The sequence below is a fragment of the Mobula birostris genome, chromosome 8 (genome assembly GCF_030028105.1).
Source record: "Mobula birostris isolate sMobBir1 chromosome 8, sMobBir1.hap1, whole genome shotgun sequence".
Lineage (NCBI taxonomy): Eukaryota > Metazoa > Chordata > Chondrichthyes > Myliobatiformes > Myliobatidae > Mobula > Mobula birostris.
In genome coordinates this window covers 119,340,152-119,366,853 of record NC_092377.1, presented here as the reverse complement: position 1 = coordinate 119,366,853, position 26,702 = coordinate 119,340,152, and the positions used below count along the sequence as shown (strand labels likewise).

Here is a 26,702-nt window from a genome sequence, read left to right as displayed (position 1 = left end):
CCCACCAATCTCCCTCCTGGCATTTATCCTTGTAAGTGGAACAAGTGCTACATATGCCCTTACACTTCCTCCCTCGCCACCATTCAGGGCCCCAGACAGTCCTTCCAGGTGAGTCGGCTGGGGTGATATACTGCGTCCGGTTCTCCTGATGTGGCCTTCTATACATTGGCGAGACCCGACACAGACTGGGAGATCATTTCTCTGAACACCTACGCTCTGTCCGCCAGAGAAAGCAGGATCTCCTAGTGGCCACACATTTTAATTCCACATCCCATCGCCATTCTGATATGTCTATCCACGACCTCGTCTACTGTATGATGAAGCCACACTCAGGTTGGAGGAACAACACCTTATATTCCGTCTGAGTAGCCTCCAACCTGATGGCATGAACATTGACTTTTTTAACTTCCATTAATGCCCCACCTCCCCCTCGTACCCCATCCATTATTTGTTTATATACACACATTCTTTTTCTCGCTCTCCTTTTCCTCCCTCTGTCCCTCTCACTATACCTCTTGCCCATCCTTTGGGCTTCCCCCCTCCCCCTTTTCTTTCTCCCTGGGCCTCCTGTCCCATGATCCTCTCATATCCCTTTTGCCAATCACCTGTCCAGCTCTTGGCTCCATCCCTCCCCCTCCTGTCTTCTCCTGTCATTTTGGATCTCCCCCTCCCCCTCCCCCTCCCACTTTCAAATCTCTTACTCACTCTTCCTTCAGTTAGTCCTGACGAAGGGTCTCAGCCTGAAACATCGACTGTACCTCTTCCTAGAGATGCTACCTAGCCTGCTGCATTCACCAGCAACTTGTATGTGTGTTGCTAGAATATGAGGTGCTGCTCTTCCAGACTGAGAGTAGCCTCATTGTGGCAGAAGCAGAGGCCGTGGACCACCATGTCGGAACAGGACTGGGGGTGGAAATTAAAATGGTTGGCAGGGGGAAGTTCTGCTTTTGGTGGATAGAGTGGAGGGGGGTCTTTTTTAAACTGAGTGGAGGTGAATAGTGGCCTGAAATTGTTACTATTTACATTAATGCAGCACGCAAGACAATTACTTTGCCTGACAACTATACTTTATTAATCAAGATTTGTTTAAACAACTCAGATATTCTCTATCTAGTTTCAAAACAGACTCATTCACGAAGCTCCACCATAAACACAAGCTTCCCCAGCTTCGAGGACGTTCTTGAAAGGCGGTGTCTCAGGCATCGGTCATTAAGGGCCCTCCCCACCCAGGACACTCTCTCTGCTCGGTACTGCCACCAGGGAGAAGGTACAGGAACTTGAAGACCCACACTCAGCCGTTCAGTAACAGCTTCTCCTCTGTCATCAGAACTCTGAATGGTCCATGAACACATGAACACTGCCCCCCTATTCCTTTTTTGCATGATGTATTTATTGAGTGTGATTTACTGTAATGTTTGTGTCTTGCACTGTACTGCTGCCACAAAACAACAAATTTCACAACATAATAAACCCAATTCTGATTAACCCTTTAGTTTCACAAGTGTTTTCATTGTGTAACTCGTTAGTTTGGTCTCGTAATCCACGATCTGTATTGACACTCTTGATGAACCCGGCCAGGAATCGAAGCGTCGAGATCCTTTTCTGAATCACTGACTCGGGCTCTTCTTCAGTAGTTGCTCTCTGGAGTATCTGCCATTGGTTACCTTGTAAGGCACCTTTTTCAAGAAGAGAGCGATAGCGATGGGGCAGTTCATCAGTGAAGGAAACAGACTGAAGATTCTGCAGACACGAAAGGGACTTGCAAATGATATGTTGCCACCCAGGTGTCAGATCTCACATCCAGTACAAATTATTCCTGAGTGGAACAATACGAAGAGGGAGGACACCTTCAAATGAGGGATGCCCCGGTGCACCTCTTCCCAGTGATGATAATGTCTAGTGTCCCTGTGAGACAAGCCGGGGAGAAACTCTCGCCGAAAAAGGGAAAGTTGACTGCTGAGTCATTCAACTTTGGGGATTCCCTGGTACGGGGAGGTTGGAAGAGGAGGTTGATAGAGAAAATATTGAAGCTGGAAGGTGTCTTTTCTACTGACAAGTCTGATGTTGGTTGTTCCAAGACCACTCACCACACTATCTGGGTGACTGAGGACACCCCATTCAGAGAAAGGTTGAGCGATTGGCCCCCGCAGAGGTGGAAGATATTTGGCAGCATTTGTGGATCAGAGATGCGCTGCCCTGTCTGAAAGGTGCAAAGTGGTTCAGTGTGCTGGGCTTGAGGGGTGGGTATTACCAAATTCCCATGAGTGAGGTTGACAAAAAGAAGATGGTATTTCAACTTCCACTGGCATTCTTCCAGTTCCAAAGGATGCCCCATAGCTAATCGGGAGCCCCTGTGAATTTCCAGTGTGTCATAGAGAAAATGGTGGGGGATGTGAAATTGCTTGAGGTATTGGTGTATCTGGATGATCTCACAGTGTTCAGGTCCACCATGCAAAAACATAAGGCGAGGCTAATGAAGGTGCTGGGCCACCTGAAAGCTGAAGGGTTAAAACCTTCCCTGGACAAGTGCCAGTTCTGTAAGACATCTGTCAGCTATATTGGGCACATAGTCTCAGAGCATGGAGTAGCTACAGATCTAAGATAGAGGTGGTGCCAACATGGCCAAAGTCCCAGACCATGAGTGCTTTGCACTCGTTCCTTGGTTTCTGTGGGTATTACTGGAGGTTTGTGAAGGACTCCCCAAAAGTGAGTCACTCTTTAAATTAGCTGATGGGGAAGAGAAGGAGGAGAAAAAAGGAGAGAAAGGTAAAGATTATCTTGGTTTTTCGGAGCTTTTTGGAGTGAGATGGGATACAAAATATGAAGAGGCCTTTCAGTCGCTGAAGAAGCTGCTGACACAGTCGTTAACTGTGACTGGCTCCAACTGTGACCACTCTAACTGTGACTGGCTCTAACTGTGACCACTCTAACTGTGACTGGTTCTAACTGTGACCACTCTAACTGTGACAGTCTCTAACTGTGACTGACTCTAACTGTAACAGTCTCTAACTGTGACTGATTCTAACCGTGGCCGGCTCTAACTGCGACCACTCTAACTGTGACAACTCTAACTGTGACTGGCTCTAACTGTGACGACGCTAACTGTCACTGGCTCTAACTGTGACAATGCTATCTGTGACCAGCTCTAACTGTGACAGTCTCTAACTGTGACTGGCTCTAACTGTGACCACTCTAACTGTGACAGTCTCTAACTGTGACAGTCTCTAACTGTGACTGGCTCTAACTGTGACCACTCTAACTGTGACTGACTCTAACTGTGACTGGCTCTAACTGTGACGACGCTAACTGTCACTGGCTCTAACTGTGACAATGCTATCTGTGACCAGCTCTAACTGTGACAGTCTCTAACTGTGACTGGCTCTAACTGTGACCACTCTAACTGTGACAGTCTCTAACTGTGACAGTCTCTAACTGTGACTGGCTCTAACTGTGACCACTCTAACTGTGACTGTCTCTAACTGTGACCACTCTAACTGTGACTGGCTCGAACTGTGACTGGCTGTATCAGGGACTGATTGTAACTGTGATTGGTTGAGCAGTGACTGGCTGTTGCAGTGACAGCTGTAAATGTGACCGGTTCTAACTGTGACTGGCTGTAAAAGTTACTGGCTGTAACCTTGACTGCCATAAATGTGACTTGCTGTAGCAGCTCCGATTGTAACAGTGACCATCTGTAACTGTGACTGACTGTAAATGTGACAAGCTTTAACAATGAATGGCTGTAACTCTGACCACTATAATGGTGACTTGTCTGTAAGTGTGACCAGTTGTTACTGTGACTGGTGTAACTGCAACTGATTGCAACAGTGACTGGCTGTAATTGTGACCGCTGGTAACTGTGATCATCCATAACAGTGACAAGCTGTCACTGACATGGGCTGTAACTACGACTGTCCGTAACTCTGACCAAGTCTAACACTGAGCGACAGTAACAAAGGACCATGAGCACATTTTATGCTTTTATTCTGCCAAGTGCTCTCGGCCAGTTTATTTGCAAAACCCTTTCAGCAGATACCAACTGATTTACCCTTCAACTTTGCAGGGAAAGAAACTGCAGAAGAATGGAACAATTATACAACAAGTTACTAAAAGTCTACAGACAAACATGTGATTGTACAAATATATAAACAAGTATAAAGAATGCTAAAACTACAGGGAAAACAATAAAAACATCAATCCCACAGCGGTGTCCGTGCTCCTGAAACAGGATTGGATTCACAACACTGGACAAGGTCAACTGTGATCATTACTGTGCTTTGAGAAATCGGTCAATGTTTCTGACCATATTATTCAGAACATACAGGGCCAGGATGCATTTTATCATCTCGATCTGTTCACCTGTCCACTGATTCGAAACCACAAACATGGAACGCCTGTCCATCCCAGTGCGTTTTGCCAACTGCTCAAACTGAGGGAAAGGAAGCAGAGAGAGGGTATTAATGGAATTATAAACTCCACAGGCTTCAGATTCACGGGCAATGGTAGTAGTAATGGAGACGGAGAGAGCTGTTCCATTGGGATGGGCTTCAGCTGAACTGTGTTGTGGCCAGTGTCCTGGGGAATCACGTGAATACTGTGTAGACCAGGCTTCAGATGAGACAGAAAGGGGAGGGTTCCAAGGGCAGAATGCTCAGTAACTGAAGAGGAAGTGAGAGACTGGTGGCACAGAGGAGTGAGGGGGGATTTGACAAACAAAGTGTGGCAGGAGGGGGCAGAAAATATCAGTAAAATGAGGCAGCACAAAGTAAAGCCTGAGTAATAGAGTTTAACACGTGGCTAAGGAGATGGTACAGGAGGAGGAGGGCTTCAGATTATTGGATCATTGGGCTCTCTTCCAGGGAAGGTGGGACCTGTACAGATGGGATGGTTTGCATCTGAACTGGAGTGGAACCAATATCCGAGCAGGAAGGTTTGCTCGTGCTGCAAGGGGGGTGGGGGTGGTGTTTAAACTAGAACTACACAGGATGGGAACCAGAGAACCTGAACACATAGTGGAGTGGTTGTGGGGAAAGATGTTGCTGAGCCAACACACAAGGTCAGAAATCAAAAGGTTGACCATGGTGGGACTAATGTTCTGAGTTTTGTAAATTTCAATGCAGGGAGTATTGTAGGAAAGGCGGACGAGCTCAGGGCAGTCAAAGCATTCAAAGTACATTTATTGTCAAAGTGTGCATAAATTATACAACCCTGAGATTCATCTGTTTGCAGCCATAAAGCACAAACCCCCAAAACCAATTAAAAAGAGACCAACTCCCAAGAAAACAATAAAAATAAGCGACAGCATTCCGAACCAAATTGAGTCCATAGACCCGAATCCCGGATAACCCGGAGTCGGCCCGCAGCCTGGGTCTCAGTTTGTCAGACAGCGGGAGAAATCTCCGTGAAGCTCGCAGACAGGAAACGCGAAGCAGCCGGAGCAGTCTCACAGGTTCAGGGTGAAAGGTGAAAAGTTTAAGGAGAACATGAGGGGAAACGCCTTCACTCAGAGGGCCGTGAGAGTGTGTGACGAGTTGTCAGCACAAGTGGTGCATGCAAGCTCAATTTCAACATTGAAGAGAAGTTGAAAACATGCAGAGAAATTTCTTTAGCCAAAGGGTGGTGAATTTGTGGAATTTGTTGCCACATACAGCTGTGGAGGCCAGGTCATTGGATGTATTTAAGGCAGAGATTAATAGGTTCTTGATTGGACATGGCATCAAAGGTTATGGGGAGAAGGCCGCGAACTGGGCTTGAGGAGGAGATAGAAAGAAAAGGATCAGCCATGATTGAACAGACTCGATGGGCCTAATGGCCTAATTCTGCTCCTATGTCTTATGGTCTGGTTTGGATCGGTACATGGATGGTGGGGGTTTGGAGGGCCATGGTTCAGGTGCAGGTCGATGGGAGTAGGCAGTTTAAATGGTTCAGCACAGATCAGATGGGCTGAAGGGTCTGTTTCTGTGCTGTATTTCTCTACGACTCTCTGACTCGAAGCATAATTTGGAGTATTGTCTGCAATTTTGGTCACCTACCCACTGGATAAGTGTTTGGAAGGTCGGGGGTCAAGAGTGCAGGGAACTGGGACAGAAGGAGATGAGGTCCGAGACAGATCAGCTGAATCATAGTGACTGGGACAGGATAGAGAGGCCCAGTGACCTCCTACTGCCTCCCGTGTTTACCTCTCTGCTGTCAGTGGGATCATGCTACGTGCAAATGGGTGTTATGTTTCCCACACCAATGTTAGCAACAACAAGGAACTGAGTATTAACTTCAAAAGGAGGAAACCAGAGGTCCATGAGCCAGTCCTCTTCGGGGTTCAGAGGTGGAGAGCTTCAGCAACTTTAAATTCCTCAGTTTTACTATTTCAGAGGCCCTGTTCTGGGCCCAAAAATTAAATGTGTTTACAAACAGAGCACAGCAGCACCTCTACTTGCTTAGAAGTTTGTGAAGATTTGGTATGACATCTAAAACTTTGTCAAACTTCTCTGGTTGTGTAGCGACAAGTATACTGACTGGCTGCATCACAGCCTGGTATGGAAACACCAATGCCCTTGAATGGAAAATCCTACAAAACTAGCAAATATAGCCCAGTCCATCACGGGTAAAGCTATCTCCACCATTGAGCACATCGATATGGAGTGTTGTTGCATCATCTGGGACACATGTCACCCAGGACATGCTCTCTTTCTGCTGCTGCTCTCAGAAAGAAGGTACAGGAGCCCCAAGACTCATTCACTGGGTTCAGGAAGTTATTACCCCTCAGTCATCAGGCTCTTAAATCAAAGTGGACAACATTACTCAACTTCTTTTTGTTTTTCTTTACCAACCATTTAATTAAGATTCATAAATATAATTCCTCAAATTGTATGCAGTGTACTGTCTGTTATTTCATGGCACTAATTTGTAACAGGGTAACAAATTACACAGTATCCACACAAACCAGGGTTTCGTGCAGGAAAGCCATCTCTGTCTCGCGAGTTTCACAGGACAAGAGAGTGTCTTCTCTCGATTTATGCAGCCAAGAAAACCACGGGGTTTCGTTGTGGGGTATCATCCGGGATCGATTTAGTTCGATGCTGTGCGATTGCCCCGAGTAGTGATCCAGTGGGTTGTGTGTTTAAGCCCGTGCTAACCCATTGTCCGGTAAAGTGATTACAGTACGTGGTTATTAACGCTGCAGGGGTTGAGCGGTGGTGGGAATCCACGGGGTTACCGGTAACGAATGCGTGTGTATTGAGTGGAATAGACATTTGTAACCCCAATGAATTGTTAATTCGGACTCTGTGTACTGTTAAAGCATTAGGAACAGTTACGATCGTGGAGCGGTGGTTTGACAAAATGGCAGGCAAAGACTTTGTTTCAGTTCAGACACTCGCTGAGGTAACGACAGTGGATCTGCCCGGTTCTATCGGGGCCCAGGAAGAGGGAGGGGGCCATGGGCCATCCATACTTTCCGGGAGGAGGGGAGTGTAGACGAGGGTGCCGAATCGGAAACTCAGTTTCCCGGAGCTGGGTCGGTGACTTTAAAGACAAACTGCTCTCGTTTCTGCGGAGCGAGGGGAAGGAGCGGTCTGATGTGGAGGGTCTAATGAGTCCTCCAGCGAGGGAGGAGCATTCTGAGTTGGTATCGGCCTTTACCTCCCTGGCAAATAAATGGCAAAGTGCCCAGGTGCAAAGTGCCAGTTGTCGTAGGCTGAGGATGTTCTCGGGAATAACGCCCACCCGTCGGGGAAGGGGAGTATGAGACTTGGGCAGAGCGGATCTCTCAGATGCTGGATGAGCGCCAGAGCTCTGATGATACAAAAAGACAGCAATTGGCAGAGGGTCTGAGGGGGCCGGCCGATGACGTAAGAGATCCTTAAAGAACCCCTTTGTTACTTCTGCGGGATACATGCAAGGGCTAGAAAATGTTTTTGCTGCAACGGGAAGCCCAGTGGAGCTTATGACTGGGGTTTGGACAATGGAGATGGAGCAGAAACTTTCCGCTTACATTTCTCACCTAGAGAGGCAGCTGAGTTGTTTGCAGCGTCGGGAGTCCATTCAAAGTGAATCAGTTAAGAATGGACTAAGTGGCAAAAGACGCACAGTCACAGAACGTGATCACTTGGGGTCTCCGAATGTCCGGTAAGATGCGCCCCACCCCCATTTTGTCAAGCTGATCAGAGAAGTAAGAGAAGAGGAGGATGCGACGGAGGTGTGGGAGCTCTCTGTCAGGGTACAGTTCTCAGTAGTAGCCCCCGTTGCTGAAGTGACCACTGGTAGCCACCCCAGTGGTGGTAAAGGAGCTCGTGGCAGAGTATTGAACCGAGATGTCCCAGTTATTGGAGGGTTCCAACCACCCCGCACGACAAAGCTGACGAGGAGTCGGACCCCTGAGGGGACGGACTGAGGAGAGGAAACGGCAGAAGCCCTCAGTTGTGCAGGTGAACAGGATGACAGTGATTGTCAGGAACACCTTGGAGAGGGAGGTCACTGTCAGGCGGGTCATGTCAATGGCTCAACTCTTTCTGGTGAAGGTACTGTATGGTGTCCCTGTGAGACAAGCCGGGGATAAACTCTCTCTGAAAAAGTTAAAGCTGACTGCTTAGTCAGTCGACTTTCTGCACTTCTCACTACCTTGAGGTTGGAAGAAGAGGTCGATAGAGAAGACGTTGAAGCTGGAAGATGTCTTTTCTACTGACGAGTTTGATGTGGGTTTTTCTAAGAGCACTCACCACACCAGCTAGGTGAAAGAGGACACCCCCTTCAGAGAAAGGACACAGCGACTGGTGCCTGCAGGGGTGGAAGATGTTTGATAGCATCTGTAGAAGTTGAAGGGAGAGTCCAGAAGCCCCTATGAATCTCCAATAGTGGTAGCCAGGAAGAAAAATGGGAAGGTATGGATGTATGTGGACTACCAGACTCTGAACAGGCATACCGTCCCCAACCAGTATTCAGTCCGGAGAACTGGGGACATGCTGGGCTGCCTGAATGGTGTGAAGTGGTTCAGTGTGCTGGACTTGGGGAGTGGCCATTATCAGATCCCCATGGGTGAGGCTGACAAAGAGAAGACGGCATTTATATGTCCCCTGGGATTCTTCCAATTTGAAAGGATGCCTCAGGGCATATTGAGAGCCCTGGCAAATTACCAGTGTGTCATAGAGAAAACAGTGGGGGATCTGAACTTGCTTGAGGTGCTGCTGTACCTGGATGATCTCAGAGTGCTCAGGTCCACCTTGCAAGAATCTGAAGTGAAGCTACGGAAAGTGCTGGGCCACCTGAAAGCTGAAGGGTTAAAACTTTCCTGGACAAGTGCAAGTTCTGCAAGACATCTGTTAGCTATGTTGAGCATATTGTCTCATAGTATGGAGTAGTTACGGATCAGACTAAGATCGAGGTGGTGACTACATGGCCAAGGCCCCAGACTGTGAGTGCCCTGTGCTCATTGCTTGGGTTCTGTGGGTACTATCGGAGGTTCATGAAGGACTAATCTAAAGTGAGTCGCCCTTTTAATCAGCTTCTGTGCGGTTACCCTCCCTTGGGGAAGAAAGGGAGAAAGACGAAAGGAGATAGTAAAGATTATCTTAGCATTTCAGACCCTTTTGGAGCAAGGTGGGATGCAAAATGTGAAGAGCCCTCTGAGTCGGTGAAGGAGCTGCTGACTGGCTTTTACAGACCCCGGATTGCCATACGTTCTGCATATAGATGCCAACGGAGAGGGCTTAGGGGTGTTCTGTATCAGGATCGGGGCCCAGGGTTGAGACCTGTCACATTTGTCAGCTGGAGTCTGTCACTCTTCGAGCAAATGTACCCACACACAACTTGAAGTGGGCTGTGGTGGACAAGCTAGTGACTATCTCTATGGTGCCAAGTTTGAGGTGAGGACGGACAAGAAGCCATTAACTTATATCCTGACCTCAGCAAATTTGTATGCCACAGGCCATCGGTGGTTGGTGGTGTTATCTGCCCATGATTTCAGCCTGAAATCCCAGCCAGGAAGTCACAATATTGATGCCGATGTGTTGTCCCAATGTGTACATGAAGAGCTGGACAGGGACAGAGAGAGGGAGAGCATTCCTGATCCTGGAGTGAAAGCACTGAGACAGTTTTCCAGAACAGTGGAAGACAAAGGAAAGGCAAGGGCAGAATTGAGCGGTAGATCATTTGGGATTTAATGATGGTGCCATTCCATAAGCTCACTGCAACCTGACTGCTCTGAAGACAAAGCAGTTGCCAGAATTGAGTCCCTGGGAAGTGGCAGCCGCTCAGGGAAATGACCCGGACATAGGCACCGTTTGGTCAGCAGTTGTAGAGGGGGACATGGCACAAGAGCACAAGATGAAACACTCTGTGGTGTCCCTAATACTGAGAGAATGGCCCAAATTGGAGTTGATGAACCAGATCCTACACCGTGTCACATCGCCTCCGGACTGGCCTTGGCATTCCTAGCTGGTTCTGCCTGAGAAGTATCAGAGGATTGTGTTTCTGGCCGTTTGAGGGTTGACAAGATTGCTCAGAGATCGGTACTACTGACCCCGAATGAAGTTGGAGGTCGAAGAGTACTGCAGGTCGTGCATTCAATGTACACGGAGGAAGACGCTGCCCATGAGGGCCGCTCCATTGTCCCACTTGCAGAGTGTGAGGCCACTTGACCTGGTGTGCGTGGATTTCCTATCAATAGAGCCTGATATCAGCGACGTGGTCAATGTCTTTGTCATTATAGATAACTATACTAGATATGCACAAGCCTTCTCTACAATGGATCAGAGGGCATCCACCCTGGCCAAAGTGTTCTGGGAGAAGTATTCCATTTATTATGGTCTCCCCAGGTAGATACATATTGATCAGGGACAGGATTTCAAGAGTAGGCTCATACATGAGTTTCTGAGCATGCTTAGAGTTGAGGAGTCAAGGACTATGCCTTATCACCCGCAGAGTGACCCCAGCCTGAGAGGTTTAATCGGACTTTGCTAGACATGCTCAGAATCAGAGATTAGCAAAAAGAACAAGTGGAGTCAACAAGTTGGACATTTGGTCCACTGCTACAACTGTACACGAAATGAAGCTACCGGATACTCGCCATATTACCTGATGTTTGGGTGCGAGGTGAGGTTGCCCATCGACATTTGTTTTGGGACTGGCGAGGAAGATATACCACAGAAATCTTATCTGAAGTATGTGTCTGATATAAGAAGGGAGCTGAGGAAAGCTTATGAGTTAGCTGATGTCTTGGCTACCAAACAGAATGAAGAGATAAGAGAAGGTACGATCAAAAGGTTAGGTTCTCCCAACTGATGCCTGGCGACCAAGTCCTTATAAAGAATTTGTGCTGAAGAACCTGGGAAGCACAAGTTGGCTGACCACTGGAGTCTATACCCTATATCTTGGAGAGTCTGATGCCAAATGTTCCAGTTTTCTGGGTGACACCAAAGGATGGGAATGGACCTGTCAAGGTTCTCCATCGGAACCACCTTCTACCTCTGGGGCTTGAGGTAGGTGTTGACCCAGAGCTTGACCTGGACGGTACATTGAGAAGAGGATTCTGCGGGGACGAGGGTGAACGGAAGCGGAAAGGACTAGACCAGACCTTCCCCCCTGAATGTGATACGGACTAGGAGGATGAGGAAATAGGGGTGTTGTATATGCTGCCCTGCGAAGGCAATAACTCCTCAATAATTGATGAAGAGATTCCCAACCCTTCTCATGCTGAAATGGGGGGAACTAGCAGAGGACAGGCAGGTTTATGGTTAGAAAATAACGGGAGGCTGGACTCTAAAGCAACTGGACATGAAGCCGAGCTCAGCCAAGTGACGAGGGCGCCTGAGTTGTCGGGAGGCATGAGTAAGGGACAGGGAGGGGGCTCCCCAGGTAAACAAGGAAAAGTGCAGGGAGTGTCTGAAGCTGAAGAATAGATGATGGGGTAAGGAGGTTTCAAAGAATCAGAAGACCTCCAGACAGACTGGCCTATATCGCACCTGGGGAAGAGAGTGTGGCACCTATCCCCTTGGTGAGATATGTCACTGCCATGTACACCTGGATTGGATGTTGTGCTTTGTATTACGGGGTGACAAATCTCAACACCATGAGGACATGACTAATTATATTGGAGGGAGAGTGCAACACCCTGGGAAAGGTTTCACTGCTAACGTAATGGTCATTCTGTAGAAGCCGTGTTTGGGTTATGGTTAGAGATAACGGGTGCTTTGGAATGTGAGCCATCCAATGAGGGGAGCTGGTTTTTGTGTTGTGTACCTGACACCGGTGTGATCTGGGTCCTTTATTCAGTGGGAGGTGAAGGGAGAAGATGCTGAAGAGAACCAGTGATATGATTTGACCCAGTGGGTCAACCGTGATTCGATGGAGCAAGGTGCCGAGATCAACTGAAGATCAATGAATATGAATTTTGGGAAGAGTTGAGCTCCAACTCATGTACATTTGACTGTTTAATTGTTATGGGCCCTTTTTGTTTCTTTCTTTTCATTCCTAACCCTTTAGGAAAGTGAAGATTCATCAATATAATTCATTTAATCGTACACAGTGTGCTGTCTGTTATTTTTTGGCACTGAGTTGTAACAGGGCAGCAAGTTACACAGCATCCACACAAACCGGGGTCTGGGGTCGAAGAGCTGTCTCAATCTCACGGGTTTGCAGTACCAGAGTGTGTCTTCCCTAGACTTATGTAGCCAAGGAAACCGGGGGATTTCACTGGAAAGCAGCATCCACCATCAGGGACACACACCTCCCAGGACATGCTCTCTTCTTGCTGCTGCCATCAGGAAGAAGGTACAGGAGCCCTAAGACTCACTCCGCTGGGTTCAGGACGTTGATACCCCTCAATCATCAGGGTCTTGAATGAAAGTGGATAACGTCACTCAACTTCACTTGCCCCCTTCATTGAGATGTTCCCACACCCACTGGACTCACTTTTAGGGGCTCTTAATCTCACCTTAAAATGGAAGTAAGGAGGATTTTTTTCAGCCAGAGAGTAGTGAATCTGTGGACAGAGAGATGTGGAGGCCAAGTCCATGGGTGTATTGAAGGCAAAAGTTGATCGTTTCCTGATTGTTCAGAGCATCAAAGGATCTGGCAAGAAGGCAGATGTATGAGGTTGAGTGGGATCCAGGATCAGCCATGATAGAATAGCGGGGCAGACTCAATGGGCTGAATACACATAGATTAAGATGTTAGCTGTCCTGTTCTTATTCTGCTCCGATGTCTCATGGTCTTATGGTTTTGATATTTATTGTTTAGTTATTTATTTTATTATTATTTCTTTCTTTTTGTGTTTGCAGTTTGTTGTCTTTTACACACTGGTCGATCACCCAGGTTGGTGCTGTCAATCACTGATCCTGTTATGGTTAATATTCTATGGATTATTGAATATTCCCTCAGGAAAATGAATCTCAGGGTTGTATATGGTGACATTTATATTCTTTGATCATAATTTACTTTGAACTGAGGTTTCTCCTGTGGTTATCAATACAATGGCATGGAAATTATGGTTCACTGTTACCTGTCCGAGTCTGATCAAGGATGGACAATAAATGGTGGATGTGTCTGCACACTCACAAAGTGGGATCGTTACACTGCAACAATACCATATTGATATCACTTCTCTGATTCTATAGATTATTACCTTCCTCTGCAGTGGCTCATATTCATAAATCCATGCATTGTGTTTCTCTGGTATCCCTAATAATTCAAACTTGGTGCCAATCACAACCCTGTGAACATCTGGAAAAGAGAGATGATCCAGATATCAATATGAAGCTGCAATGCTGAGGTGACAATGGTTACACAGATCAAAAGAAAGCACTTACATTTCTGTGCCACCATCGTCTGTAACTCCTGAAACTCTTTCATTTTATCGTCACTGATGAAGTCTGTGGTGTCGATGTCAAATATGAATATGACTCCGTGAATTACATTTTCTGGAATAATGGGATAGTTGGCAATATACAGATCAGGAATGGAATGCTGTAACCAAGTGAGACAAAGAAAAACTGGTTACAGAGGAAACAGCAAGAACACTGATGTCGGATGTGATAACAAAGTTTGCAGATGATTCAGAAATTATTTGGTCCTTGTTACGTACCCCGTAACTGGGTTGCCAAACCAGCAGAAATGGATCACTCAGTTGGAGTCTGGATTACTAGAACTAAGGAAGTTTTATTAAAGAAACAAGCAACACAGTACTCTAATCAAAAGGATAATAAATGCAACAGTTCAGCAATGATAAACACACATGTGCACAGAATTAAGATAACAGGATCAATCAAGCTCTATCGTTGTCTAGGGGTAAATGACCAGTTTCAAAGTAACGCAAAGTTCAGTTCAGTTCACAGTAATCGCTGCCACGGGAGATGGACAGTGGGGGGGAAGGAGAGAGAGCAAAACGAATGAATATTCAAAACAGCTTCCACACACAGACCTTCGCAGTCAGCTTTCGGACGAGTCCTTTGTGATGTCATCTGAGGTCACCGACCGTGACCCCTCCGTTTCCAGATACGACCGTTTCTCTGCGCTGAACCTGGCACCCAGGCAAGGGTGGACACACACCAGGTTCCCGCCAATCGTGCCTTTCCACCTGTGCGTTTATGGCCCGGTACTTCCCACCGACTTGTGAGAGGCGCACCGCTTCCAGGGTCTCGTTACCTCGGGTGTCGTGTGTGTGCTGCCTTAGCAAACCTGTCCCTTTTTATCCCCCTGCTGGGGTATCGCCTGTCCATCACTTCAAACAGTTCAGGGTTCAAAGGGGGAGCCGCTCTTGACAGCTCCCGCCTTCGGTTACTCTCTCTCCCCGTCCCTTCATTACACATCTCCAAATGCTGCTCCATTGTTTTCCTTATCTCTCTCTCTCTCCTGAAGACAGGTGGCAGACCAACTACTGATCACACAGGACAGCTAACATCTTAATCTATGTGTATTCTTGTCACATCCTTCACACTGCAGGATAATACAGATGGTTGGTCAGTGTGTAAACTGATGGGAAATGTAATCCTGAGGAGTGTGAGCTGTTCAGTCTCCATCAGTAATGTGGGAGAGACAATCGTGCGTATTGTATCCAGGACCAGCAGGTGGCATGGCACGGCAGCAGCGGCCTTTCAGATCTGGTGTTACTTTCATTTAATTTGTTAGTTTAATTTTAAGGCACAATTTTTGATTAAGGCACCGGAATAACAGAGTGACTATCTACCATCACCAGATAGTGCTACAATATAGAGATTGACTGAAAACAAACCTTCATGAAGGTCTGCTGGTTAAATTATGCGACCTCGGCTTGCTGAAGGGATCGGGCCTGCAGTACTCGGAGTCGCCTGCTGCCGGTGGCTGGAGATGGGGACGAGGTAAGCGGTGTGCGAGGCAGCGGAAGCGAGGCAAGTGGGCAGGAGTCTGCGCCAGGCAAAAAGCAAACCCTAGCCGGCCGGCTCTCCCGTCCATTCCGCTCTCCAAGTTCGCTCCCTGGACAATAAATTGGACTACATCCGACTCCAACGAAATACTCGGCGGGAGTACAGAGTCTGCTGTGAATATGTTTTCACAGAAACGTGGCTCTCTGATGGAATCCCGGACGCCGCCATTCAGCTTGACGGGCTCGTCTTGTTTTGAGCGGACAGAGGTGCCGCTCTTTCTGGTAAAACTCGCGGTGGTGACTTGTGTGTTTACATCAATACGGAATGGTGCAAGAACTCTGTGCTGGTTTCAAGATACTACTCATCGCTAGTGGAGTTTGTGACTGTTAGATGCAGACCATTTTATTCGTCACGGGAATTCGCCACTGTCCTTATAGTCGATGTGTACATTCCCCCCAGCGCTAATGCTAAGGAGGCGCTCTGTGAACTGTATGGGGCTATTAGCGAACTGCAGAACGCACACCCTAAAGGACTGTTTATTGTCACCGGAGATTTTTAACCACGCGAACCTTAAATCAGTGTTCCCCAAGTTCTATCAGTATGTGGACTTTGCAACGAGAGGGGAGCTTGTGTGCACAAACGTTTCCGACGCGTACCGGGTGGAGCCCTGCCCCCACCTCGGTTACTCAGACCACATCTCTGTTATGCTAATCCCAGCATACAGACCGCGCATCAGGCGCTCCAGACCAGTTCAGAACCAGGTGAAAACCTGGCCAGCAGGAGCCATCTCTGCTCTTCAAGACTGCTTTGATCACACTGACTGGCACATGTTCAGGGAGGCTGCAATCGATGGCGACTCTACCAACTTAGAAGAGCGCACGGCATCAGTGACCAGCTACATCAGCAAGTGCATCGATGACGTCATTGTCTCCAGGACCATCACTACACGTGCTAACCAGAAGCCATGGATGACCGCGGAGGTGTGTGCGCTGCTGTGGACCTGTGACTTTGCCTTCAGAGCAGGTGACAAGGCAGCCTTAACAACAGCGAGGGCCAAACTGTCCTGGGCCATCAGAGAGGCAAAGCGTGCACACATCCAGTGAATCCACAGCCACTTCCAGGACAGCGGCGACACGCGGTGCATGTGGAAGGGCAGTCAGGACATCGCCAACTACAGGACAACATCACCTGACTGTGCAGGTGATATCTCCCTCCCACTTGCGCTGAACAACTTCTGTCCTCGTTTTGAGGTGGAAAATGATGTGGCGGTGAGGAAGACCACCCCTTCTCCAAACAACCACGTGCTGTGTCTTACCGTGGCCCATGTGAGGAAAACCCTGTGCAGGGTCAACCCAGAGAAGGCTGCTGGACCGGACAATATTCCTGGCAGAGTGCTTAGAGGATGTGCAGACCAGCTAGCTGAGATTCTCACTGACATCTTCAACATCTCGCTGAGCAGCGCTGTCGTTCCTACGTGCTTCAAGGCTGTCACCATCGTTCCTGGGCCGATGAGGTCTTCAGTGTCCTGCCTCAATGACTACCATCCCGTCGCACTCACATCCATCATCATGAAGTGTTTCGAGAGGCTCGTCATGAGGCACGTCAAGACCCTGCTGCCCCCCTCACTGGACCCCCTGCAGTTCGCGTACCGTCCCAACCGTTCAACAGACGACGCCATTGCCATCACTCTCCACCTGGCCCTAACCCACCTGGGCAAAAAAGGTACATACGTTCGAATGTTGTTCATAGACTTCAGTTCAGCATTCAACACAATCATTCCTCAGAAACTGATTGGAAAGCTGAGCCTACTGGGCCTGAACACCTCCCTCTGCAACCGGATTCCAGATTTCCTGACTGGGAGACCTCAGTCAGTCCGGATCGGAAGCAGCATCTCCAACACCATCACACAGAGCACGGGGGCCCCCCAGGGCTGTGTGCTTAGTCCACTGCTGTTCACTCTGCTGACCCACGACTGTGCTGCAACACACAGCTCAAACCACATCATCAAGTTCACCGATGACACGACCGTGGTAGGTCTCATCAGCAAGAACGATGAGTCAGCATACAGAGAGGAGGTGCAGTGGCTAACGGACTGGTGTAGAGCCAGCAACCTGTCTCTGAATGTGAACAAAACAAAAGAGGTGGTAGTTGACTTCAGGAGGACATGGAACGACCACGCTCCGCTGAACATCGACGACTCCTCCGTAGAAATTGTTAAGAGCACCAAATTTCTTGGTGTTCACCTGGTGGAGAATCTCACCTGGTCCCTTAACACCAGCTCCATAGCAAAGAAAACCCAGCAGCGTCTATACTTTCTGCGAAGGCTGAGAAAAGTCCATCTCCCACACCCCATCCTCACCACAGTCTACAGAGGTTGTATTGAGAGCCTCCCGAGCAGCTGCATCACTGCCTGGTTCAGAAATTGCACCATCTCGGATTGCAAGACCCTGCAGCGGATAGTGAGGTCAGCTGAGAAGATCATTGGGGTCTCACTTCCCGCCATTACAGACATTTACACTACACGCTGCATCCGCAAAGCAACAGCATTATGAAAGACCCCACGCACCCCTCATACAAACTCTTCTCCCTCCTGCCATCTGGCAAAAGGCACCGAAGTATTCGGGCTTTCACGACCAGACTATGTAACAGTTTCTGCCCCCAAGCCATCAGACTCCTCAATACCCAGAGCCTGAACTGACACCAACCTACGGCCCTCTACTGTGCCTATTGTCTTGTTTATTATTTATTGTAGTGCCTGCACTGTTTTGTGCACTTTACGCAGTCCTGTGTAGGTCTGTAGTCTAGTGTAGTTTTTGTGTTTTTTTACGTAGTTTTTATATTGTTCATGTAGCACCATGGTCCTGAAAAACGTTGTCTTGTTTATGATCAAAATGACAATAAAAAGTGACTTGACATGACTTGACTTGACTTGAGGTTAGTAGGTTATAGGAAGGTAAATGATAACTTCAGCAGCTTTTGTTCATGTTATTTTCATTTAGCCATTCTGCCAGTCCAGTCTATGCTAGCCCTTGGTCAGTTCTCCCTGCTCTCTCATCTCCCCATCAGCTCCCCACCATTCTGACAACCCACTGGAAATGACAGCAGCAGACTGACCCAATGACCTGCACGTCATTGGGATGTGGGAGCCGGAAACCAGGATCATCAGGGGGAAGCCCACATCGTCCCAGGAAGAACGTGCGAACACCACACAGACAGCTCCAGAGGCTGGAATGGAATGGGAATCACTGGATCTGCGAGGCAGCACCACTGACTGCTCCATCACTGTGTCACACAGTAGTACAGACGACTCGCTCCAATTCTATCGGGTCCTGGTGAGGCTTGTGCACAGTTCAGGATTCCTTACCCAAGGAAGGATTGCAGCAATGGCTGACCAGACTGATCCGGGGATGGTGGCTTTGACGAATGAAGAGAGATAAGAACAGGAACAGAGTGTAGGGGAATGTAATGGGTGACAGATGGCACATATTGTTCATCACAGAATCTGTTCCACATCATTCACAAACACCATCATTCAGTTAGTGTTCACTTTCAGAGATTGTGTCTGATGTAATGACATTAGTTTAAGGTGACTGCTTTTGGTTTTTCTGTAATGGAAGTAAAAGACTGCAAATCTTATTAAACACATAAAATGACTCACAAATGTTTTACTCACAAAATCTTGCAAGGGCAAACACAGCCCACCACACCCCCCCATCCTTTCACTAACCCCAGCCTTCTCCTTCAATTCAGTGAGCAGAACTGATCTAGTCTGGACCTCAACACCCTTCTTCTGTTGGTCCATGGCCATCGACTCCTGAGTGTCTGTTCTCACATCAGTTTGGAAGTAAGACATGATCTCTTGGCCACACACAGAATTCCAACATCAAACCCCACACGGTGGAGAGGTTGCCCCATAATGGACACCAGCAGAAGGCAACTGGTGGGAGACAAGGAGGAGCTGCTCCAGGTGAGTTGGAGCAGGGGTCGGACCATCATCGGGGCAGGTGACCCTGTGACCTTCACTAGCAGTGGAGCAGATGCTGGGGTCATGTGTTGCTGGGATTGATCCATTTCCCCATCACTGCTCCGTCTCCTGACCTGTATCATGTGGAGGATGTCAGCACAACACTCAGTCCTCCCTCACGTGGACAAGAGGTCAACATGTCCCAACAATGTGCAGAGGGCAGGTGAGGTGGGGACGGCTGGTGGTGAGACACCAAGGAGAGAGATATGGAACTCCCCGACCTATCTCTGTCATTGTGTCCCCATGTGTAACTCCAGGACTAATCATTATCACTGTGTTCTCAAGTGTTACTCTTTGTTTTGTGTTTCTGAATAGCTTCGTTTACAGCGTGCCACCCTCTTTCAATCTACATTGCAGCTTCATCCTGATCAGAATGTGGACCCAGTCTTCTGAACCATGTATGTTGCATCAGAGACTTGTATTGGAGCCATTTCTCCCTTCGTTCTCTGAGGTTGTTCAGTGTTTAGTGGGTTGTGGAAATCAGGAGTATGAAGTAATGGAGGAAACTCACGTTTGTTCCCTTGGGAACTCTCCCTTCCAGGATCATCTGTAACACTCTCTTTGTCCGATCAATATTCTTCAGAGCATTCCATCCAGCTGAATCCCAAAACTTTAAACATCCTGCTCTGTAGGACCTGAGCTGTAAATTTTCAAAAAGATTTACATTTCTATGACATCTTTCATGGAATGTAAAGTTCTGTGTAATATAGAACACAGGACAGACAGTGTTTACACAGCAAGATCCCATAAACATTAGAATGGTGATCAACTGAAGATCTGCTTTGTGTCATTGGCTGATGGTTAAAAATGTGCATCAGGACATGGGAGAACTCCCTGCTTTTTGCTCAGTGATGGGACATTCCAATCTGCGGGAGAAATCCTTATTCTTCCCTCAGGGACAGGTGTGACGAGAATACAGATAAATTAAGATGTTTGCTGGCCTGGGCTAGCACCAGTGGCATCAGCAGTTGGTCTGCCACCTGTCCTCAGGGGAGGGAGAGATAAGGCACACAATGAAGCAGCAACTGGAGGTGTTAATGAAGGAGCCATCAGTCTGGGTATTGTCAAGATCGGCTCCCTCTTTGAACTCTGAACTGTTTGAAGTGATGGACAGGCGATCTGGAGATGTGTAATGAAGGGACGGGAGAGAGAGCTGTCTAGAGCGGCTCCCCCCTTTGAACCCTGAACTGTTTGAAGTGATGGACAGGCGATACCCCAGCAGGGGGATAAAAAGGGACAGGTTCGCTAAGGCAGGACACACACGACACTCGAGGTAACGAGACCCTGGAAGCGGTGCGCCTCTCACGAGTTGGTGGGAAGTACCGGGCCACAAACACACAGGGTGGAAAGGTACGATTAGCGGGATCCCGGTGTGTGTCCGCCCTTGCTTGGGTGCCGGGTTCACTGCAGAGGATCGACCGCATCTGGAGGAGGGGTCACAGTCGGTGACCTCAGGTGACATCACAAAGGACTCGCCCGAAAGCTGCTTGTGAGCAATATCGCAGGTCTGTGAGTGGAAGCCGTTCTGAATGATCAGTCGTTCTCATTCTCTCTCTCCCTCCCCCCACATTGTCCATCGCCATGGCAACGATTACTGCGAACTGAACTAAATTGAACTGGACTTTGTGTGTCACTTTGAAATTGGTCATTTACCCCTCGACAACGATAGAGCTTGATTGATGCTGTTATCTTAATTCTGTGCACATGTGTGTTTATCATTGCTGAACTGTTGCATTTATTATCCTTTCGATTACTGTGTTGCTTGTTTCTTTAATAAAACTTTCTTAGTTCTAGTAATCCAGACTCCAACTGAGTGATCCATTTCTGCTGGTTTGGCAACCCAGTTACGGGGTACGTAACACAGGACATCCCAGTCTGTGGGAAATCTCCCTGATCTTCTCTCTGTCACATGTTGTCTCATGACACAAGGAAACTCCGCTTCCCTTGCTGCCCTGGGACTGTTTACATTCCCCCCGAGAGGGCAGTTGAATCCCTGGTATACAGAGCCAGAGACACTCTGACTACAGCAATGTTACCCTGAATCTCTTGATTCCCCTTTCAATCTGCAGCGGTCCATTTCACCATGAAAACCAAATTAATTAGGACAGTCTTGGGGTGAGAGAGCAAAAATGTGGAGAATTCTCACCATATCAGGCAGCATCTGTGGAGAAAGGAACAGGAATGTCCTCAAAAGAGGGGATTTGTGGTTAAGCCAACTCGAGTACAGGTCATTCTGGATTAGGTGTTGTGAAATAAACTGGATTTGATTTGGGAGTTTAAGGTAAAGGAACCCTTTGGAGGCAGGGTTCAGAATATGATTGAATTCTCCTTGAGGCTTGGGAGGAAAAAACAAAAAATGATGTATCGATATTACAGTAGAATAAAGGGAAACACAGAGGCATGAGAGAGGAGCTGGCCAAAGTTGACTGGAAGGGGACACTAGCAGGAATGGCAGCAGAACAGCAAAGGTTGGAGTTTCTGGGAGCAACTCAAAAAGTGCAGGATAGATTCATCCCATAGTGGGAGAAGCATTCTAAAGGGGGCGAAATCATAATGAAGTAACCATGACAAACAAGGATCGTCAAAGACAGCACTAAAACAAAAGAGAGGGCGTATAATGTAGCTAAGGTAGTGAGAAGTTAGAGTATTTGGTTTATTTTAAAAACCAGCAGAAGGCAACTGAAAAATCCAGAAGCAGAGAAAAGATGAAATTTGAGGATAAGCTATCCAAGAATATAAAAATAATACCTGAAGATTTTTCAGATATATAGAGCCAAAGAGAAGCAAGAGTGGATATCAGCCCATTGGAAAATAATACAGGAGAGGAAGTAATGGGGTGCACAGAAATGGCAAATGAACCCCATAAGTAGTCTGTCAGTCTTCGTGTCATGGTCCAGTCCGTGAAGTCCACATTCTGGTTCACGGTCTGGTCCATCGATCCTTATTTCAGGTTTTCTGGTTTTCCCTTGCCCTGTGTGTGCCTTAATTGAGGCACATGATTCTCATTTTGGACTGGCTACATAAACAACTCCTGGGTTCAGTGTTGGTTGCTGGACTGTTCCCTTCCCTTCCTCTTCTTTCTGAAGCCCTCGCCTAAACCCTCGACTGCAACCCTCGCCCGAACCTTGCCTGCTACCTTTGTCAGAACCCTCATCAAGTATCCTCGGCAGGGACCTCGTCAAGTGACCTCGGCTGGTATCCTTGGCAATTACCTGGGCAGTTATCTCAGCAAGTTACCTTGGCAGCCAACCCAGCCCTGCGTCCTGGAAAGCATCTTGGCCCTGTGTCCTAGAAGGGTCCCGGTGGCTCCGAACTCAAGAAGGAGTCCCGGCTCTGTACCCTAGAGCCTAACCCAGCCAAGTCCAAGAGCTGAGCCAAATCCAGTTGAAGAGCCACGTCCTGCCCAGGAGTACCTTGCCCAGCCCTATGCTGGAGATTCATCGTCCTGTGCTGGAGTTCCCATGTCCTGTCCTGGCCACATCCAAGAACCTCGTCCTGTCTAGTCAAGGCTTTGTGTTCTTGTCCTGTAGTCACGTCCAGTCCTGTAGCCACGCCATGTCTTGTCCTCGCCTAGATCCGGGGTCCGAGCCCGAGTCAAGACCCAGGTTCCGGGTTGCTGTCCAGTCTCTGGCTTGGAGTCCTAGCCCAGTCTCCAAGTTCCAAGATTCTTGTCCTGGTCCCACTTTCCTAGTCCAAGTCCAAGCCCAGGCCCTGAATCCTAGCCTCACCCAGGGCCTGTGTCAATATCCAGCATCATTTCTTCATTACTTTCCCTCTTCCCTTGCTTGCTTGACATACCCAGTCCTGTTCCTAGTACTTCAGTGTATGTGTCTTGTGTTTGGGTCCTCTACCAGCGCCCCCCATATAACACTTTAATGTGGAACACACTAGCAATATGCCAGAAAGTCAAGAGCATCAGGGACTAGGAGTGGGTGTAGTTGCTGCTAGTAAGGAGAAGGTGATGGGAAGTGGGAAGGTCTGAATGTAGATAAGTCACCTGGGCCAGATGAACTGCAGCCCAGATTCTGAAAGGGGTTCCATAAGAGATTGTGGAAGCATCAGTACTGATTTTTAAATAAACACTAGGTTCTAGTTTGGTTCTGAAGGACTGGAAAATTGCAAATGCCATTTCATACACTCATTCTCCCATCTGTCTGTCCTTCTGCAAAATCCCTGCTTCCAAGACTACCTTCCCCTCTACCTATTTTTGTATCATCCACAAAACTGGCCACAAAGCAATCAATTCCATTTTCCAAATCTTTGGCATATAATGTGCATAGAAGCATTCCCAATATCGACTGTAACAACACGAGCCACCAGCAGACAGCCAGGCAAAGCACCAACTATTTCTACTCTTTACCTCCTGTCACTCAGCCAAACTTCTGTCCATGCCAGTAACTTTCCTGTAATACCATGGACTCTTAACTTGTTTAGCAATTTCACGTGTGGCTCCTTGTCAAAGGCCTTCTGAAGATCCAGGTAAACAACATCCACTGTCACTACTTTGTCTTTCCTGCCTGCTATTTCCTCAAAGAATTCCAACAGATTTTTCAGGCAAAGTTTCCCCTTCAGAAAATCATGTTGACTTTGGCCTGTTTTGTCATGTGCCTCCAAGTGCATCGAAACCTTATCCTAATCAGTTGAGTCTCGCATTTTCCAGCCACTGACCTCTGGCCTATAATTGCTTTTGATTCCCTCCCTTCTTAATTCTCCAGCAAATTGTTCACTGATATCAGAGTTGGATTTAAATGTACCTTTCCCAGCCTCGGGACCTCCCGATGTGCTTTCCAGCCAATAGATTGGAGTGAGGTGACCTCTCACAACCTCTGATGTGGACGTCAGGGAGACAGAGAAAGGGCAGTGAAATCACAATGAATAGAGCAACGTAAACTGCCTGTGTATTTACAAACATTTGTATATTAAATTAAAGGTAGTGTGTGTACCTCTGGTGTGACAGACTGGGGATTCATCCCCGTCGGGACACAGGTCATGGTCGGTCCTTGTGGATGCAGAGCCGAGAGGAATGTGTTGATGATGGATGATTTCCCAGCCCCCACCATGCAGACCAGCAGGATGTTTATACACGAGCTTCCACAGCCCTCAGGGGGGTTGTAGTTACACAAGTAGTCCCTCAGAGTGTCCAGATTCCTGACAAAGACCAGGGAGACAGAGCATCAGCTGTCTGGGTGAAATGGGTTAATGAATTCACACCCTAATTATGGGGACTTACCGTTCGTCCATGGTTGGGAAGTGAAAACAGCCGTCCTTTGAAAGCTCTGAAATGCAATGTGAAAGTATTAATTTACTTGTTTTTATCTCGAGAACTGGGGGCGGGATGGTCTCAGTAACGGACTGAAGATATAAACTCACTGCTTCCCATGTTTGTTGTTGTATAAACCCAGTGATCGGCGCCGGTATGTTGACTCTGCTTTAGCCCGCAGGGATCCAAGTCTATTTCTTGCTCGTACTTTCACTTCCGCTTGCAGCTGATCAGTGTGCGAACTTGGGGAGGGTGATCAAGTGAAGCAGGAACCAATAAAGAATTTTACAGTGAGACTACATTCATTTTGCCTTTCCTGTCATCCGGATTCAGTGACTCCACCCAGGGTGTACTTGTTAACTCACAAAAAGAACCCTTCCTGTTTACAGTACAATCACCCACGAACAGGAAACATGATGGGACTTTCCACCAGGAAAGTTCTGTCGCATTGTTCCACCAGGGAATGTTGCTGACCTCCAGACCCTACAGTACCACCGGGTGAATTCCCATTCCTTCACCTTCCCTGTGAGTATGTGGACATTGTGCTCAGTCTCCTCACATCCCCTCCCCTGTCCAACACGTCGGCTTCAACTTTGCTCCTTGATCAGCTGATGTTGTCATAGTTTCCCATATCACTCAATCCCAGATGGAGGTCCTGTCTTCCTATGGAAGCAGTAGTTTCCCAGGATCATGTGCACCTTGCCTGCGAATGGCTTCAGGAAATGGAGGAGTCACTTCAAATAAGAAGTGTGTGAGGACTGTGGAAATGGACAACTCCAAGGGCTTTGCTCTTGCCTTTTACTGGAAGGAATGTGAGACTGTTTTCCAACGTACATTTTGTGAACCATCTCGTGAGCAGCTTTTTCTCGGGAATACATAGATTCATCGAGAGACCCAGCACAGAAACAGGCCCTTCAGCCCATCTAGTCCATGCTATAACTATTTAAACTGCCTACTCCCATTGACCTGTAGCTGGACCATAGCCTTTCAAATCTCGGCTATCGATGTACCTGTCCAAACTCCTCTTAAACATTGAAATCAAGTTTGCATGCACTATTTGTGCTGGTAGCTCAGTCGACACTTTGACAACAATTTGAGTGAAGAGTTTTCTCCTCATGTTCTCCTTAGACTTCTCATCTTTCACTTTTAACCCATGGCCTCTGGTTGTAGTCCCACCCAACACTCAGTGGAAGAAGCCTGCTTTCACTTACCCTGTATATACCCCTCATAATTCTGTATACCTCTCTCAATCTTCTCAGTTCTAAAGAATTCTGTCCTAATCAATTCCATTTTGCTTATGACGCAGGTCCTTCAGAACCGGCAACACCAATTTAGTCTGTACTAATTCAGCCCTGTTTACATCATTCCCTGAAGATAGGTGACCAAAGCAACAAACAGTACTCCAAATTAATCCTCACCAACACCTTACACAACTTCAACGTAACATCCCATCTCCAGTACTCAATACATTGATTTATGAAGGCCAATATGCCAGAAACTTTCTTTATGACCCTATCTACCTGTGATACCACCTTCAATGAATTATGGACCTGTATTCCCAGATACCTTTGTTCTACCACAGTCCTCAATGCCCTACCATTCAGTGTGTAGGACCTACCCTTGTTTGTCCTAGCAAGGTGGAATATCTCGCACTTGTCTGCATTAAATCCCATCTGTCATTTTTTGTGAAAGCCTTCCTCACTGTCTACTAGACCTTTGGTGTCTTGGTGTCCTCTGCAAATTTGCTGATCCAGTTAATCGACAAGCAACAAAAGACCCAACACCAATCCCTGCAGCACACCACCAGTCACAGGCTTCCAGAGAGGCAACCCTCTACCACCACTCTCTGGCTTCTCCCACAAGGACAATGTCTAATCCAATTTATTACCTCATCGTGAATGCCGAGCAACTAAACCTTGACCAGCTTCCCAAACGGGACATTATCAAATGCCTTACTGAGGTTCATGTAGACAACATCCACCACTCTAGCCTTCATCAACTTTCCTGCTAACTTCCTCAAACAAACTCTATAAGATTGGCTGGACATGACCTACTGAGCACAAAGCCAAGCTGATTATCCTTAATT

General features: G+C 47.6%; 1 protein-coding gene across 2 annotated transcripts; it reads right to left on the bottom strand.

The window, feature by feature from the left end:
• Nucleotides 1-3,984: 3,984 nt before the first annotated feature.
• LOC140201639 (interferon-induced protein 44-like) lies at nucleotides 3,985-24,983 on the bottom strand. 2 transcript variants are annotated; one of them, XM_072266065.1, is made up of 7 exons: nucleotides 24,727-24,983; nucleotides 24,587-24,632; nucleotides 24,300-24,504; nucleotides 19,868-19,996; nucleotides 13,800-13,956; nucleotides 13,616-13,713; nucleotides 3,985-4,429 (listed from the first exon to the last, which is right to left on the bottom strand). In XM_072266065.1, exons 1-7 carry the CDS (start codon nucleotides 24,734-24,736, stop codon nucleotides 4,268-4,270), a joined length of 807 nt encoding a protein of 268 aa, XP_072122166.1. In that variant the 5' UTR covers nucleotides 24,737-24,983; the 3' UTR covers nucleotides 3,985-4,267. The 2 variants fall into 2 exon arrangements, with proteins under 2 accessions (XP_072122166.1, XP_072122167.1); XM_072266066.1 differs by lacking the exon at nucleotides 19,868-19,996 and having other exon boundaries at nucleotides 24,727-24,980.
• Nucleotides 24,984-26,702: the final 1,719 nt, after the last annotated feature.

Coding starts and splice junctions, on each gene's coding strand:
- LOC140201639 (XM_072266065.1), bottom strand. Junction 24,505..24,586: donor TTCCCAACCATGGACGAACG/GTAAGTCCCCAT, acceptor GGTCTTTGTCAG/GAATCTGGACACTCTGAGGG. Junction 13,714..13,799: donor GACGATGGTGGCACAGAAAT/GTAAGTGCTTTC, acceptor TCTCTTTTCCAG/ATGTTCACAGGGTTGTGATT.